Source organism: Rhinatrema bivittatum, chromosome 4 (genome assembly GCF_901001135.1).
Source record: "Rhinatrema bivittatum chromosome 4, aRhiBiv1.1, whole genome shotgun sequence".
NCBI classification, from domain to species: domain Eukaryota; kingdom Metazoa; phylum Chordata; class Amphibia; order Gymnophiona; family Rhinatrematidae; genus Rhinatrema; species Rhinatrema bivittatum.
Genome location: NC_042618.1, coordinates 112,177,487 through 112,195,264, shown reverse-complemented (window position 1 = coordinate 112,195,264; position 17,778 = coordinate 112,177,487). Strand labels below are relative to the sequence as shown.

General features: G+C 49.2%; 1 protein-coding gene across 1 annotated transcript in view; it reads right to left on the bottom strand.

The window, feature by feature from the left end:
- The window catches only part of UBR1 (ubiquitin protein ligase E3 component n-recognin 1), a 596,438-nt gene that overhangs the window by 24,662 nt on the left and 553,998 nt on the right, over window positions 1-17,778 (bottom strand). The window contains 1 exon segment of the mRNA XM_029598685.1: window positions 7,320-7,397. Coding sequence (XP_029454545.1) covers window positions 7,320-7,397 — 78 coding nt within the window.

Here is a 17,778-nt window from a genome sequence, read left to right as displayed (position 1 = left end):
TATGGGGAAGCGCTAGGCAGGCTAGGGCTCTTCAGTTTGAAAAAGAGATGGCTGAGAGGAGACATGATAGAAGTTTATAAAATTATGAATGGGGTGGAACGGGTAAATAAAACATGGTTATTTATCTATTCAAATATTAAAACAAGGAGACATTCCCTGAAACTAACCACCAGCAGATTCAAAACAGATCATAGAAAGTACTTTTTTTTTCTTTAGTGTAATATCAAGCTGTGGAATCTGTTGCCAGAGGACTTTATCAAAGCAACTAGGTATTTGGGTTTAAAACAGATTTGGAAAAGTTCCTGGAGGAAAAGTCCATAACATATTATTAGCTAGGTAGACTAAAGGAAAATTGGTTCTTACCTGCTAATTTTCGTTCCTGTAGTACCACGGATCAGTCCAGACCGTGGTTGAGCCTCCTGTCCAGCAGATGGAGACAGACCAAAACTGAAAGGGTATCCTATATCAGGACAGAGCCTACCCTGCATCCCTTCAGTATAAAAACTTTCAAAGCAGATATAACTCCCGTAAGATCAAGCAAGTAACAAGAACACTGATAAATTTTAAAGAATTGAACAATTGAAAGAATTCTGTATAAAGAACGCTCTGGCATAAACATTTATTTTCCTTGCCATCTGTAAGATGCTTCTGGTGCCTAATGTAATAATAGAAAATGCAGGTATCTGGAAAAAAAAACCTGTAACGAAAGAAACTTCGAGCGGACTGAACAGTTCTAGTAAGGGAGGGTGTCTGGACTGATCCGTGGTACTACAGGATCGAAAATTAGCAGGTAAGAACCAATTTTCCTTTCCCTGTACATACCTGGATCAGTCCAGACCGTGGGATGTACCAAAGCTTCCCTAAACAAGATGGGACCGAGACAGTCCCGCTCGAAGAACCTGCCGCCCGAAGGAGCCAAAAACTGGAGCCTGTACATTTAGGCAGTAATGACGAGCAAAAGTATGCAGAGATTTCTAAGTGGCTGCTCTACATATTTCCTGCGGAGAGACTGATTGACTCTCCGCCCAAGAAGTGGCTTGAGAACGTAAGGAGTGGGCCTTTAGGCCTTCCGGCACCAGTCGGCCCTTACAGATGTGGGCCGACGCAATAGCCTCCTTTAGCCACTGTGCAATAGTGGTCTTTGAAGCCTTATTTCCCTTATTTGGGCCACTCCACAGAACAAACAGGTGATCCAAGACCCGGAACTCATTCGTAACCTGGAGGTAATGGAGCAAAACCCGTTTCACATCCAGGTGGAGCAGACCACCCTCAGACGTAATTGCGATGTCTTTAGAAGAAAAAGCTGGAAGTTCTATTGACTGATTGACGTGAAAAGAAGACACGACTATTGGCAAGAAAGAGGGTATCGTTTTGAGAGATACCCTTGAATCAGAAAAACGTAGAAAAGGTCCCCTGCACGACAAAGCTTGGAGCTCCGAAATTCTTCTGGCAGAACAAATGGACACCAGAAAGACAGCTTTGAGGGTCAAATCCTTAAATGTAGCCCTCCATAGAGGTTCGAAGGGAACTTCGCAGAGAATCCGAAGCACCAAGTTAAGACTCCACGAGGGACAAGTAGCCCATACCGGCGGCTTCAAATGTTTGGCCCTCTTGAGGAAGCGAATGACACCTGGATGAGCCGCCACTGAGAAACCATCAATGTTGCCTAAGAGGGAGCCGAGGGCGGAGACCTGTACCCACAAGGAACTGAAAGACAAATCCTTGGAGACACCATTCTGGAGGAAGGAAAGAACCTGGGAAATTGGAATCTTACGGGCCAACAATCCCGAAGTGGCACACGCATTTTTGAACACCTTCCAGACCCGGACATAAGCGAGAGAGGTAGCCGGCTTTCGGGCTCTCAACAGAGTGGATATAACTTCTTCTTTATATCCCTTCTTTCTCAACCTCCACCGTTCAAAAGCCAGGCCGCTAGACAAAAGCGATCCGCCTGATCAAAAAATATGGGACCCTGCCAAAGAAGGTGGGGGAGATGACAGAGGCGGAGAGGGCCGTCCGTCACAAGGTTTACCAGATCCGCGAACCACGGTCTGCGAGGCCACTCTGGAGCCGCTAGAATGATGGGACCCTGATGGAGCTCGATTCTTCTGAGCACTTTGCCCACCAGTGGCCAAGGAGGAAACACGTATAGGAGAATGTCTTGAGGCCAGGGAAGGACCAGCGCATCCACTCCTTCCGTGCACTGTTCCCTTCTGCAGCTGAAGAACCGGGGCGCTTTCATATTGTTCATTGTGGCCATCAGATCCAAGTGTGGGGGACCCCAGCTGCGGACAATCAGATCCATCGCCTTGTCTGACAACTCCCACTCGCCGGGATCTAACTGCTGACGACTGAGAAAGTAGACTTGAACATTCTCTTTCCCCGCAATGTGGGATGCTGCTAGGCGCTCTAGATGATGCTCCAAACAAGTGAAGAGCTTGCTGGCTTCCAGAGCCACCAGGCGACTCCTGGTGCCTCTCTGTCGATTGATGTAGGCCACCGTGGTGGAGTTGCCCAAGAGAACCCGCACCACCTTGCGATGGAGTAAGGGAAGGAAGACCTTGACAGCCAGGCGTACCGCTCAAGCTTCCAATCGATTGATGTGCCAGCGAGATTGGACTGGGGACCAGTAGCCCTGAGTAGACTGGGTCTGGCACACCGCTCCCCAGCCAAAGAGACTGGTGTCCGTCGTGACAACGATCCACTGCAACATCTGAAGGGACACCCCCTTCAGGAGGCGGCAGGCGAGAGCCACCATTGTAGCTCGGCGAAGGTAGACTCTGAGAGCGGGAGAGGCGTCTGAAATTGCTCCATCGGCTTCCAGAGGGATAGCAATGCTTTCTGTAATGCACACATATGCGCAAAAGTCCACGGAACCAGATCGATAGTGGAGGCCATGGACCCCAGGACCTGAATGTAGTCCCAGGCTGTGGGTAGAGCAAGAGAATGAAAGGTGCGCACTTGGGTCCTGAGTTTGAGCACTCTCGCATCTGGAAGGAACACCTTGCCGGCTCGGGTGTCGAATCGTGCCCCCAGGAACTCCAGGGTCTGGGATGGCTGGAGCTTGCTCTTGGGAAAGTTGATTATCTACCCCAGGGAGGTCAGACAAGTCAGGACCTTGTCGACCGCCAGCTTGCAGAGAGACTCTGATTTGGCCTGGATGAGCCAATCGTCTAGGTAAGGGTGGACCAGAACTCCGTCTCGACGAAGAGAGGCCGCCGCCACCACCCCTATGACTTTGGTAAACGTGCGCGGCGCTGTGGTGAGACCGAATGGTAGCGCTCGAAACTGGTAATGTTGGCCCAGGATCTCAAACCGGAGGTACCACTGATGGTCGCAGCGAATCGGAATGTGCAAGTAGGCCTCCATCCGGTTGAGCGATACCAGGAATTCTCCTGAGCGAACCGCTGCTATTACTGCCCTCAGGGTTTCCATTTGAAAATGGGGAACCTTGAGAGCTCGGTTGACTCACTTGAGATCCAGAATTGGACAGAAGGAGCCTTCCTTTTTGGGAACGACGAAGTATATGAAATATTGGCCGAACCCTTGTTCCTCCACCGGGACTGGAACTAAGGCCCCCAGTTCCAGCAGCCTGCTCAGGGTCTAGTCGACCGCAGGCCTCTCGACTTCCTCAGGGAGAGATTAGGTGAAGGTCTGGTAGATCGAGCAAATACTAATGTGTAGCCTTTTTCTAAAAGACGGCTTCTTTAAACTCCACACACTAAAAAAACTCAAACCCTTATTACATCCCCCCGATTTCCGTACAGTTCTCCAAACCACAATCTTCGCCAAAACCGACTACTGCAATTCCCTACTCCTCGGCCTACCTAATAATGCCATCCATCCCATTCAAATCTTACAAAACACCACAGCCCGGATCTTGACCAATTTACGTAGACATGACATATTACACCTGTTCTAAAAGACCTACATTGGCTTCCAATAGCCTCCCGCATACAATATAAGGCTCTCTCTCTCATCCACAAAGCCCTATACAATCCCGAAATGAACTGGTTCAATGAATCCTTCCGTTTACACCAGTCTAATAAGCCCACCAGACTAGCACATCTAGCAACCATGCCTATCCCCTCTCCTAAACTCTATAAACTCACTTCCACAAGAGCCCGTGCACTATCGATAGCCGGGCCGACCCTCTGGAACAAAATGCCTGTTGAACTACGGCAAGAAGAATGCCTCAAATCTTTCAAGCGGAAGCTCAAGACCTGGCTCTTTGCAAAAGCATACACTTAATTTTTCACTATACCTCACCACTGTTCCCACTCTCCACACTCCTCCCCTGTTTCCCATTCTACCGCCCCACTCTCCCCTCCCTCTTCTCCGCCACCTTCTTTTCTTTCTCTCTGCCCCCCTCTTTCCTTGCTCTCCTCCCTTCTCTTCCCCATCTTATCTCCTAGCCTGATTAAAATTAACCTCATAGTTTTCTTTCTTTTGTACATATGTATATAACTGCAATTCTTGTATATAATTTTATTGCAAAACTTCCCATATTATTGTTCCCCCCTCTCGTTAATGCCTTGTTATCATGTTTTTTACTGTTCAATGTAAAGCGCCATGCCGTGCGTTTGTTTTTGCGTTACAATGTGAACCGATATGATATCCTGGATGAATGTCGGTATATAAAAATTTTAAATAAATAAATAAATAAATATTACCTCTAGGACCCACTGATCAGTCATGATTTTGGCCCATTCCTCAAGAAACAGGGACAGCCGTCCATCTAAGTTTGGAACGGAGGGATGGGCTGGCCATATCTCATTAGGAAGCAGACTTGGTGGCTACGTGTTGCTGGTTATCATCCCGGAAGGGTCGACATCCTCGAAAGGAATGAGACCAGAATTGGGATCAGGAAGCATTGCCTCTTGGAAAGGAGCCCTGGGCTCTGCTGTTATATCGACTTTGACCTCTGAAGCGAGTTCAGGAAGGAAAGAAAGTCTTAAGACTGTTTTGGACGGTCCTCCGGCAGCTTATGAATCTTATTCTCATCGAGAGATTTAATAAGCTGTTCTAGGTCCTCCCCAAAAAGCAACTAACCCTTGAAGGGGAGAGTGCCCAACTGCGCTTTAGAAGAGGGATCCACAGACCAATTTCTCAGCCAGAGGAGACGCCTGGCCGAGACCGGAGACCATGGCTTTGGCTTGCACCCGGAGAAGATCGTAAAGGGCATCAGCCCCAAACGCAATTGCGTGTTCTAGCCGATCCGCCTGTTCCGCCTCTGCAGACGCGAGGTCTTGGGTGCTGAGTAATTGCTGAACCCACCTGAGGTTTGCCCGCTGCATGAGACTGCTGCAGATTGTCGCCCGAACTCTTAAGGACAAAATCTCAAAGATGCACTTGAGATAGAATTCAGGCTTGCGGTCTTGGACATCCTTCAATGCCGTAGCCCCCACCACTGGGATAGTGGTGTGCTTGGAAACCTCAGAGATGGAGGAATCTACCTTGGGTATCTTAAGCAGATCCAAACAGTCCTCAGGAAGCGGGTAGAGCTTGTCCATAGCCTTACCCACACGCAGTCCTGTCTCTGGGGTCTCCCACTCCCGAAGGAGCATCAGTTTGTGCATAGGATGGAACGGAAATGTACATGGAGGAGCCCTAAGTCCCGCCAGGATTGGGTCCATGTTAGCAGGTATAGCGGCAGTAACTGTATCCTCAGAGGAGCACCTCAATTCCCAGTTCCTGCAGAATGAAGGGAATGAGCGGTTCCAGTTCCTCCCTTTGAAATAATCGCAGCACTCATGGGTTGTCCCCCCTCAAGGAGGGTGGGGGGGGGGGGGTTAAGAAGCAGTGGATCAGTATCCGGATCAGGGACCGACAGCGGTTGGGGGGGGGGGGGGGATCAGAGGCAAAGGGACCCCCCGGACCACCCTAACCCTAATGGATCCCTGCCCCTCCGGCACCTTAGGAGGTTGCGAGGGAGGAAACCGCGGATTCTTAGGGGGGGGTCCTCCTCCTGTAGGCTAGCAAGGTAAGACTTGTGCATGAGAAGCACAAACTCGGTAGAGAATCGATTTTTAGATTTTCCGGAAGGGAGGAGGAGAGGGGGGGTAGGGGGGTCAGACACCCTCTCCTGGGAATGAGGGGGGCTCAAATCCGGAGGAGAAATTAAAAAAAAATCAGGCTCACCTCCGCCCTGCAGCTCCGATTCAGCATCAAGATTAGTTTCCAAAATGGTCGCTGTTCCCGAGGATTTCCGAGACGGGAACGGCCTAGCCATGCGGCGAGCAGCTCGCCCCCGGGTCGCCGTAGCTGCGGGTGCCAAGGAGGGGGCCCTCCCCAGTCGGCAGGCACCCAGAGCAGAGGCCGCCGTGGGAGAGCCTCGAGGCAGACTCCTCGCAGGCGACACAAAAGCAGGAACACGGCATCAGCTGAGTAAAAAAAAATTGTTGCGAGGGAAAAATAGCTGAGACGCGCTGAGGTGTGCCGGCCAGTCAGCGGAGGCAGAGACTGAACCATGCATGACGCCCGAGCTGTCCAAATGCTTAAAAACTAGCTAAAAGGAGCTTAGGCAAAAACACTGTCTGTATTTACTTCACTTTTTTTTTTTTTTAAGCTCAGCTAGTAGCTGGGGGAGGGATTCCTCAGCAAGATGGACAGCTAGCCAGGGGGGATTAACTGGACCACCAGTGTCCCCCCAAAAGGTCACCAGGAATAAGGGGCCTAGGCCAAAGATTTCAAGGGGCAAGCCCCCCCTAGGCCCCCAGCAGAGCAGGGAGACAGAGCTGTCTCCCAAAATAACAGAGAAGTCTTTCAAAGCGTTATGATTTTTTTTTTCAATCAATACTTGCTTGATCCTGATTAAGATAGGTACCAGACCCCCGCAGGGAAAAGAAGGTAAAAATAAGGAGAAGAAGTAGAAGGGGAACCGCAGGTTCAGCTGCTTGCATCTGCTGGAGACAGACGAATACTGGAGGGATGCAGGATAGGCTCTGTCCTGATATAGGATACCCTTTCAGTTTTGGTCTGTCTCCATCTGCTGGACAGGAGGCTCAACCACGGTCTGGACTGATCTGGGTACGTACAGGGAAAGAAGGTTACTGCTATCCTTGGGAGTGAGTAACAGAAGTGTAAAATAGTCAAAGTTTCTGCAGCAATTTGATTCAGGTTGTTACTTTTCTGGACATGCCATCAATGTGATAACAAAATGTAAGAGTTCTGTCTAATTTTATCACCACATAGGATGGGGATCCATCAAGTATGATGGTGAGCACAATCTACTTGATAAAGATTTTCCACATTAAGATACAGAAAAAGTAAAGTTTCAATCTGAGCCTGTAAAATGGGACAGGGAAGAGTCTTCTTACCTGAATTGAGAGGCTTGATTTAGGAGGCAACTGTAGTCTTCAGGAAGCTCTATTAATTTATTTCTTTTCCTAGGATACCTGAGCAGTAAAATATTTTAATAAGTAACAACTTAAAACAGAAATGAGAGGGATCATTTTATTTACTTGGCCTGCAATAATTTTTTTAATATATTTGTTTTTTGGCATGGCTCTTTTTTTCTTATTCCTTCTGGCTTCTAGCTCAATTGGAAATGGCCTCTGTTGGGTTACATCACCATCAATTTTCATTTACCACTACTGTGATATTTTATAAACCCCAGCTTATATAGACCAACCCTAACAGTAGTCCCTGGGCTTCTTCTTGAACCCAAGTACCACTGTGCGATCGCAGACACTTCTCCTCTCCCTAGGGATTGTGTGCTGCTTTTGTTGGCCCAAAAAGCAGAAAATAGAGCAATTTGTAGGAAACCAATACGGGAGACAGTTGACAGAGCACTACCATGACCCAAATTGAAAGCTTATTCAAATTCTCATCTGTTTGGACTAGGTAGTTATAAAGATGCTACCAAGTCCTCAGAAATCAGTGTACATCACATTTTTAAATGATCTCAGGAGGCAGGAGAGTGAACTTTGCAATTTAAGGTGGTCAACATTTCCTGGCTTAGAAGGGAAAATTTGACTAAATGAGGACAAGAGTGACAGAGGCGTGGTTGTGGTTGGTGATAAAGAAGTAGGGTATTCAGAGGTACACAACCCTGGTCCTCAAGGGCTGCAAACAGGTCTGGTCTTACAAGTAGCCAAGCTATACAAATTAATCTGATTCTCAAATCACATGTATGAAAATATGCTTGATGAAAATTCTTTGTACATATCTTGAAAACCAGGTATATCTGAAGCTTTCAAAGGAAAGGAATATAAAATCAAATAAATAAGGCCATAAACGCCTCTTCTAAAGCTGTTAAATGTAGGTCAGAATAAGCTCAGTAGTGCTGGTTATGTAAGATATACAGTAGCAAAACTTGGAATTATTACTTCATATGGTAAAAAGCGTGGATAACAGCAGCAGAATGGAGAGTACCTGGAGGTTGGTATCAAGAGACTATTTTTCTTTTCATCACAAACTAAGAAACTATGAGGTCAATATTCAAAGCCATTTAGCTGGATAACTCACAAGTTATCCAGCTAAATGGCAATTTTTTGAATATTGTGGCACATATCTGACTAAATTATAGCTGGATAAGTCATTATCCAGCTATAATTTAGCCAGATAGAAAAAAGAGAGGTGTTTCAAGTAATCCAGTAAACTATACACAGCTAAGTTAGCCCTACTTTGACCAGCCTCAAAGTAGGGCTGAAGTTATCCAGCCTTGTATGGCCAGAAAACCCGCCACTTAACCGGGTATCTTCAAAAGATATCTAGTTCACTCAAAAAATAAATAAATAAAATTGAGCTATTGTGATTCTGGTGCTGGAAACAGAAGCCCCAGGTTCACAGAGATACAGGGTGGGTGGGAGAGATAGAGTTGGGGGTGGAGGGAGGGAGCTTTATTGGAAGCTGGATTTACCAGGAGACGGCAGGGAGAGGCTGATGTAAAAGAAACTTCCACTTTTAAATTACCTATTACAGAGGCTTGGAGGGGCACACAGCTTTTTTTTTTTATTTTAAATCTCCATCATCACATAACTGGATATATTCTTTTGAATATACATGGTGAAATGGCACATTATCTGCTATATAAAGCTGGATAACTTTAAACCTAACTGGCCATATTCAAAAGTTAGCCAATTAAATTAGTTGGATAAATATTTGAGGATATTCAGTGGGACATGGATAACTTGTCTGCTCACTAGCTTACTGAATATTGGTCCCTTTATATAGTTTTCTAGTGTCAAATTTTGTTTCAAGAAAACCCTCTTCACCGCACATGGGAACTAAATGCCTGAGAATGAATGGCAGGTTTTCCAGAACAGAGCTGCTCACTGCTCCAAGCCCACTATATACAGTTTTATCAATAGTCGTGTGAAACTCTTGAGAATACAAGTTTCCTTTGTTTCTCAAGAGCTAAGACTTGCTGCTGATTAACATGTAGCTCATTGTTTATTTGAGATTAATGGAGTATTATGAAACAATAAGAATTCTTTGCGGAAAACAGGTGCTTACATACCCAGGTCTGTCTGGCAGGTTGTGTTGATAGAATTAATTAGCAGCTTGGTTTGCCTGGCAGGCTGCTAGTACATAATTAGAAGTTCTAGCAGAAATGCAGGTGCCCACGTTAACTGGCCAAGTGCTCTTTGTGTTGACCAGATTGGTGTAGTGGGTTGTTGCTAGTGAGGTATCATCAGTAAACATCATGGGGACCTAGGAGGCCAGATGTTCAGGTAATAACTGCAGTAGTGTTGGTGGATGTTTGGATTATTGTGGAAAATGGATGGACATTGGAGGGTAGGAGTGCTAGGAGCAAACTGACAGGCCGATACAGAAAGAAACACGGGAGAGCGCCCGCTCTCCCAGCATGCGCACAGGCCAGTGTCCTGTGCGCGCGATACAGTAAATAAAAATATGCTAATTAGGGCCCGCAGTAAAAGGAGGCGCTAGGCACACTAGCGCGTCCCTAGTGCCTCCTTTTTGACAGGAGCGGCGGCTGTCAGCGGGTTTGACAGCCGACACTCAATTTTGCCGGCGTCGGTTCTCGGACCCGCTGACAGCCACGGGTTCGAAGACCGGACGTTGGCAAAATTGAGCGTCCGGTTTTCAACCCGCAAGCTGATTTTACATTTTTTTCTTTTTAATTATTTTTTACTTTTGGGACCTCCGACTTAATATCGCCATGATATTAAGTCGGAGGGTATACAGAAAAGCAGTTGTTACTGCTTTTCTGTACACTTTCCCGGTACCGAGAGAAGTTAACGCCTACCTTTGGGTAGGCGCTAATTTCTGAAAGTAAAATGTGCGGCTTGGCTGCACATTTTACTTTCTGAATCGCACAGGAATAACTAATAGGGCCATCAACATGCATTTGCATGTTTCGGGCGGGGGGGTGTGGACACGCATGTTTCGGCTCGGGGGTGGAGATTCTCTCAAATATAGAGCTTTGCTCTGTGCAGCTGCGTGGCTGTTCCCCCTCGATTGTCTAATCTCCTCAGTTGATAGGATAATCAGCAAAGTGCAGAGAAAGACAAAGGTTATCTAGGGAGGAGGGTGGGATTGCATGGCTAATTCATCCTTCTATCTACGGAAAACACTTTTTATGTTAAGCAAACTTGCTTTTTTCCCCATCGATAAGCAAGCTGAATTAACCATGCTGCCTGGGATTCCCCAACCTAGGGTTGATATCATACATAAACCTCAGATTGAGTATTTGAAGAGATGACAGTCATTTGATGTGGTTACTTCTTAAGTTTTGTGTGCACAACCCGTAAATCCCGTGGATAGCTGCAAACTCTAGTGGCATGATGCAACACCACTGATCCCACCGGGGCATCTCAAGCTGCTTGCTGGTCTAGACAATGAGATATGAAAATACAGAGAGAGGACCATGTAGCTGCTTTGCAAATGTCCAACAAAGGCACATTATGAAGATGTGCAATAGAAGCTACTGCGGCTCTAAACTGATGTGCAATGACAATGGATGTGAGTCTTGAAGGTTGGGCCGAGCAGCAGAAGTGAATGTATTGAGTTATCCAATTAGCTAATGTTCTTTTCACTATTGGTAACCCTGGCATATTTGGATTGAAAGAAACAAAACGCTGGGAAACCTGGTTATTTGTTTTTAGTTCTTTTCTTGTAATATGCCAAGGCTCTTTTACAGTCTAATGTGTGAAGTACTCTTTCCCTGTCATTTTCATGAGGTCTTGGGAAAAACATTGGTAGCGTAATCGTTTTCAGGTGAAAGGCAAAAACAATGTTTGGTAAGAAAGACGGATGTGTCCTTAAGTGACTTTGTCATGGTAAAACTGCAAATAAGGAGTATAATGAATTAGTGCTTGAAGTTAATTGACTCATCTCACCAAGGTTATTGCAACCAAGAACAGAACTGTCCATGTTAGAAACTTCATAGAGGCAGTCTCTAGGAGTGGAAGCATGAGCGTTTCCAATGCCAAGCTGATATCCCAAGGGTTAGGAGGCTTTGAGACTGGTGGGCAAAGTTTTGGACTCCCTTCATGAAACGTGTAATCAACGGATGGGTTGAAATGGATAGTCCATTCCTTGATGAATGATACGCAGCTATAGCACTAAGGCATACTCTGATAGACAATGTAAAGTTGAAATAGATAGGCATATCACGGTTGCCTGGGCTAAGCTGAAGCTATGAAGATGAGATCTGCTTCTTCCACGATGCATTTCTGAACCGCTCGATCTATTAGTGGTATCGGGGGATACAGATAAAAAAGGTCTCCCACCCAGGGAACGAGGAATGCATCTTGCGAGAATCTGTCTGGACATAGGTACAGAGCAAAACCTTAGCAGCTTCATGTTTTCTGTGGTGAACAGGTCCATGCAAAGGGTGCCCCATGGCGTTAAAAGATCGTTCGCCACCTCCTGATGTAGAGACCATTCATGGGGATGAAAGATCCTGTTGAGCCTGTCTGCTTCCATGTTCACTACGCCAGGAAGGTAAGTTGCCTGAAGTGGTTTGGAGTGTATTTCTGTCCATTCCAGAATCTGTACAGCTTTCTTGCACAGTATCCTAGAACCGGACCGCCTTGTTTATATAAAACATGGCTACTTGATTGTCTGTGTGATTTATCACTCTTTTTCCCTGAAGTCAAGGCAGAAAGGTGTAAATTGCATTCTTTGTTGATCTTAACTCCAGAAGGTTGTTCTGAAAGGTCCTCTCTATTAAAGACCATAGGCCCTGCATTTTCAGATCTAGCAGATGAGCTCCCCATCCTCTTGTGGATGCATCTGTGGTAAGTATGAATTGATGCATCAGGGTGGGAAATGGTGCCCCCATCTCTAAAATCGATGGAGACAGCCACCAGTTTATGTCTGTCTTCATGGATTAAGTCACAGCTACCTTTATGGACATTGGATGGCTCTACTGGGACCATTGGGCTTTGAGTCCCCACTGCAGACGACGCACATGAAGGTAAATGTGTGGAATGACGTAAATGGCTGCTGCCATGTGCCCTAACAGCATGAGTATTTGACATGCTAAGGGGTGCGACTGTTGCTGTAACTGGAGAGCTAGTGTGCAAAATTGTAGAGATTACTTACCTGATAATCTCGTTTTCCTTAGTGTATGCAGATGGACTCAAAACAAGTGGGTATACCGTGCTCGTGCTAGCAGTTGGAGACGGATCTGACGTCAGCACGGGTACATATACCCCCACAGGAAGTGAAGCAACTCAGTAATCTTCCTTGCAAAGCTGTCATAGCTCTGTGAGTACTGACCAATCGATTAATTAAACAGGATTACCCTGACCGGTTGATAGTAGCTGGAGACCGCCAGGATTCTCAACCGGAAGGCGTCGACACCCGGCAGGGTGGATGCCCTATGTAGTAAAACATGGCTTACCTGGAGCCTGTGAAATCCCATGTATACCGGCAGCCGGGCGGGATGCTGAGTCCATCTGCATACACTAAGGAAAACGAGATTATCAGGTAAGTAATCTCTACATTTCCTAGCGTGTAGCAGATGGACTCAAAACAAGTGGGATGTACAAAAGCTACTCCTGGACTGGGTGGGAGGCTGCCCGCGGTCCGTGCAGGATTGCCCTCGCGAATGCGGTGTCCTCCCTGGCCTGGACATCCAGACGGTAGAATCTGGAGAAGGTATGGAGGGAGGACCACATCGCAGCCTTACAGATCTCAGCAGGCGATAGCATTCGAGTTTCTGCCCAAGAGGCTGCTTGCGCTCTGGTAAAGTGAGCCTTGACCTGTAGAAGCGGTGATTTTCCCGCGTCTACGTAGGCTGCCTTGATAACTTCTTTGACCCAGCGGGCGATAGTTGCCCGTGAGGCCGCTTCCCCTTGCTTCTTCCCGCTGTGTAGAACGAACAGATGGTCCGTCTTTCGTATTGCTTCGGATACTTCCAGGTATCTGGACAGTAGCCTGCCGATGTCGAGATGTCGTAGAATTCGACCTTCTTCTGACTTCTTCAAACCTTCTGTGGTAGGTAAAGAGATGGTTTGGTTGAGGTGGAAGTGCGAGACTACTTTGGGTAAGAAGGAAGGGACTGTGCGAAGATGGATGGCTTCTGGCGTGATCTGGAGAAACGGATCACGGCAAGACAGTGCTTGTAGCTCTGAGACGCGTCGTGCGGAGCAAACAGCCAGCAGGAACACCATCTTCAAGGTTAACAAATGGAAGGACAGGCCTCGAAGTGGACCGAAGGCGTGTCCCGCTAGAAATTCCAAAACTAGGTTGAGGTTCCACAGAGGTATGGGCCACTTCAGTGGCGGACGAATGTGTTTGACACCTTTCAGGAAGCGTGAAACGTCTGGGTGTGTGGCGATGCTATTGCCGTCACTCCGGGGACCGTAGCAGGAAAGTGCTGCCACTTGGACCTTGATGGAACTGAGGGACAGACCTTTCTGAAGACCATCTTGTAGGAAGTCCAAAATGATAGGAATCTTAGCAGCATGTGGATTGGTGCTATTAGCTTCGCACCAAGCTTCAAATACTCTCCAGATCCTTATATAAGTTAGTGATGTGGAGAACTTGCGTGCTCTAAGGAGTGTATCTATTACCGGTCCTGAATATCCCCGTGACTTCAGTCTAGCCCTCTCAATGGCCAAACCGTAAGAGAGAATTGAGCTGGATCCTCGTGGAGTATGGGACCTTGCCGCAGCAGGTCCCTGTGTGGCGGCAGGGGTAGTGGATTCCCTGCCAATAGTCTTCTCATGTCTGCGTACCAGGGTCTTCTTGGCCAGTCCGGGGCCACTAGAAGAACTAGGCCTCTGTGCCGCTGAATCCTGTGTATAATGGCGCCCAGCAGGGGCCATGGTGGAAAAGCATACAGCAGGATCTCCTGGGGCCATGGTTGCACCAGTGCATCGATCCCTTGAGACAGAGGATCCCGCCTGTGGCTGAAATATCTGGGTACTTGAGCATTGGACCTGTCCGCTAGTAGGTCCATGCCCGGGGTCCCCCACTGATTCACAATCATCTGGAACGCTGTGGGTGACAGTTGCCAATCCCCGGGATGTAGACTTTCCCTGCTGAGGAAGTCTGCCGCGGTGTTGTCCTTCCCGGTGATGTGGATGGCGGAGATGTCCTGGAGATTTGCTTCCACCCAAGTCATCAGGGGGGCTATTTCTAGGGCTACCTGTTGGCTTCTGGTTCCGCCCTGTCGGTTGATGTATGCCACCATGGTGGCGTTGTCTGACATCACTCTGACTGCTCTGTGTCGCAGTCTGTGGGCAAGTCACAGGCACGCTAGCCTGACTGCCCGTGCCTCTAGTCGGTTGATGTTCCATCTCGACTCTTCTCTGCTCCACCGCCCTTGGGCGGTGAGTCCTTCGCAATGTGTGCCCCAGCCGCTCAGGCTGGCGTTGGTCGTGAGCAGGGTCCAGGTCGGGGAGGACATCCTGGACCCCCGGCTCCTGTGGCATTGCTGCAGCCACCATCGCAGTTGATTCCGTACCCTGGCTGGGAGAGGTAGGTGTACGGTGTAAGTTTGTGATCGCGGGCTCCACCGGGATAGGAGGGCGCGTTGTAACGGCCTCATATGCGCCCGTGCCCATGGTATCACCTCCAAAGTGGATGCCATCAGGCCGAGGATTTGTAGGTAATCCCAAGCTGTGGGCCGGACGGCGTACAGCAGGGCTTGCAGACGATTCTTGAGCTTTTCTCTTCTTTTGGGAGTCAAGCTGACTGTCTGCCTGAGTGTCGAATAGGACTCCTAGGTATTCCTTCGACTGAGACGGCTGTAGGGAACTCTTGTTTAAGTTTACTACCCAGCCTAGGCTCTCTAGAAGAGCAATCACTCGGCTGGTTGCCCGATGGCTCTCTTCTGGCGATTTTGCCCTGATCAACCAATCGTCCAGGTAGGGATGGACGAGAATCCCCTCCTTCCTGAGGGCCGCCGCCACTACTACTATGACCTTGGTAAAGATCCGCGGCACTGTGGCTAACCCGAAGGGTAACGCCCGAAACTGAAAGTGTTGGTCCAAGACTTTGAAACGTAGGTAGCGCTGATGATCCCGATGGATTGGGATATGCAGGTAGGCTTCTGACAGATCTAGGGATGTGAGAAACTCCCCTGGCTGTACTGAATTTTTGACAGACCGTAGGTTTTCCATGCGAAAGCTGGGTACCCGTAGGTAGCGGTTGACTGACTTGAGGTCCAGAACGGGCCTGAAAGTGCCCTCCTTCTTGGGCACTATGAAATAAATGGAATAATGACCAGAATTTATCTACCCTGCAGGCACTGGAATTATGGCCTTGAGGGAGAGAAGCCTCTGTAAGGTAACATCTAGCGCCGCCCTCTTGAGGGGTGAACCAGGAGATTCTACAAACTTGTCTGGCGGGAGCCGAAGAAAGACCAGGTAGTACCCTTCTCGGATGATGGTGAGGACCCACTGGTCCGAGGTAATCTCGGCCCACCTGCGGTAAAAGAGGGTCAGCCTGCCCCCTATGGCTGCTGCCCCCGGATGGGCCGGCTGATTGTCATTGTGGGGTACGGCTGGAGCCGGAACCCGAGCCGGCTCCCCTCTTATTGTGCTTAGGCCAAAAGGACTGATTCCTGGCTTGCGACCGAGGTGCCTGGTAGCGAGTCCCGTAAAAGTTGAAGCGCTGAGAGGTTCTACCTCTGGGTGGTCTAGAAGATGGGCGCTGCCTCCTGCGTGGCCTGTCTTCTGGTAGACGAGGTAAAGGAGAGGCGCCCCATTTATTGGCCAGCTTCTCCAGGTCGCTGCCGAACAGGAGAGATCCCTCGAAGGGCATTCTCGTGAGACATGTCTTGGAGGAGGAGTCGGCCGACCAGTTACGTAGCCAGAGCTGCCTCCTGGCTGCCACTGAGGATGACACTCCCTTGGCTGCCGTACGGACGAGGTCGGAGGCTGTGTCAGTAAGGAATGAGAGGGCTGATTCCATCCCCTCTCCCGGGGCGTTGTTCCGAGCCTGAGATAAGCAGGAACGCGTCACCACCGTGCAGCAAGTCGCAATTCGTAGGGACATGGCTGCCACTTCAAAGGCCTGCTTCAGGATGGCGTCCAGACGCCGGTCATGAGTATCCTTGAGGGCCGTCCCTCCTTCCACCGGGATGGTGGTGCGCTTCGCAATTGCGCTGACTATGGCGTCTATCTGAGGGCACGCCAACAAGTCCTTAGTCGCCGGAGCTAAGCGGTACATGCCAGCCAAGGCCCGACCCCCCTTGAATGGAGCCTCCGGTGCTGCCCATTCCAGGTCGATTAACTGCTGTGCCACGTGTAGGAGGGGAAAGTGGTGAGAAGTTTGGCGCAGGCCCTCTAACAGGGGGTTCACTCTAGGTTCCCCTGGGGTGTCATGGCCCGGAAGGGCCAGTTCCGACAGGCATTGTGAGATCAGGTCTGGAAGATCTGCTCTGGGGAAGAAGTGCCGCACGGTCCGATAAGGTTCTACCCCCGAGGGAAGCTCTCCCTCCTCGGGGGGCTCATCTTCTTCTGCCGGGTAGTCTGAATCCCCATAATCGGGGCTATCAGGTGGCGAGTGGCCGCTCCTAGGCCGTGAGGGTCCAGGGGCTGGGTCATTCTGGATGTACGGACCTGGTCGGGGAGCTGATTGCATCGAAACAAAGGTATGAATCCCTTTGAATAATTCCACCCAGGAGATCGAAGCCATATCTGGCCGCATGGGAACCAGGCCCCCCTGGTTCACTGGCTGCTCCCCGCTGCTTGCAGGCTCCGGAGTGTTCCCTAAGGAACCGGCAAGAACGCTGGGCTGTGATCGGCCCTGGCCCGAGGCTCCCAAGGCCTCTTCACATTGGGCACATAGGGAGTCTGCATCCTCATTCTGTGGGGCCCTGAGGTTGCGTGCAGAGCAGAGATTGATGCCTGATTCTGGAGGTGCCGGCACTGCCGAAGCCTGGTCACCCTTATGCTCCATGCCACCGGTGAACTCAATAAGAGTCTGCGCTGGGCGCGAAAGCAGGCGCCTGAAACCAGCGCTCAGCAACGTGCGCCTAACAATGTGCGCCTATAAACGGGCGCCTATCAGCGGGCGCCTAACAATGTGCGTCTTAGCAACGTGCGCCTATGAACGGGCGCCTAGCAATATGCGTCTTAGCAACGTGCGTCTTAGCAACATGCGTCTATGAACGGGCGCCTGGCAATGTGCGTCTTAGCAACGTGCGTCTATGAACGGGCGCCGAGCAACGCGCGCCTATCGCCGTGCGTGTAGCACTAGGCGAGACACTTCAGGTAGAAGATAATGGCGAGCAGGCAGTCGAAATGGCGGCCCACTTAACTGGCCGCCCCAGAGGCACACTCTGCTCCTCCTCGGATCCTCGGAGACCAACAAGTAAATATATATACGCCTTACCTTGTCTTCGGCGCT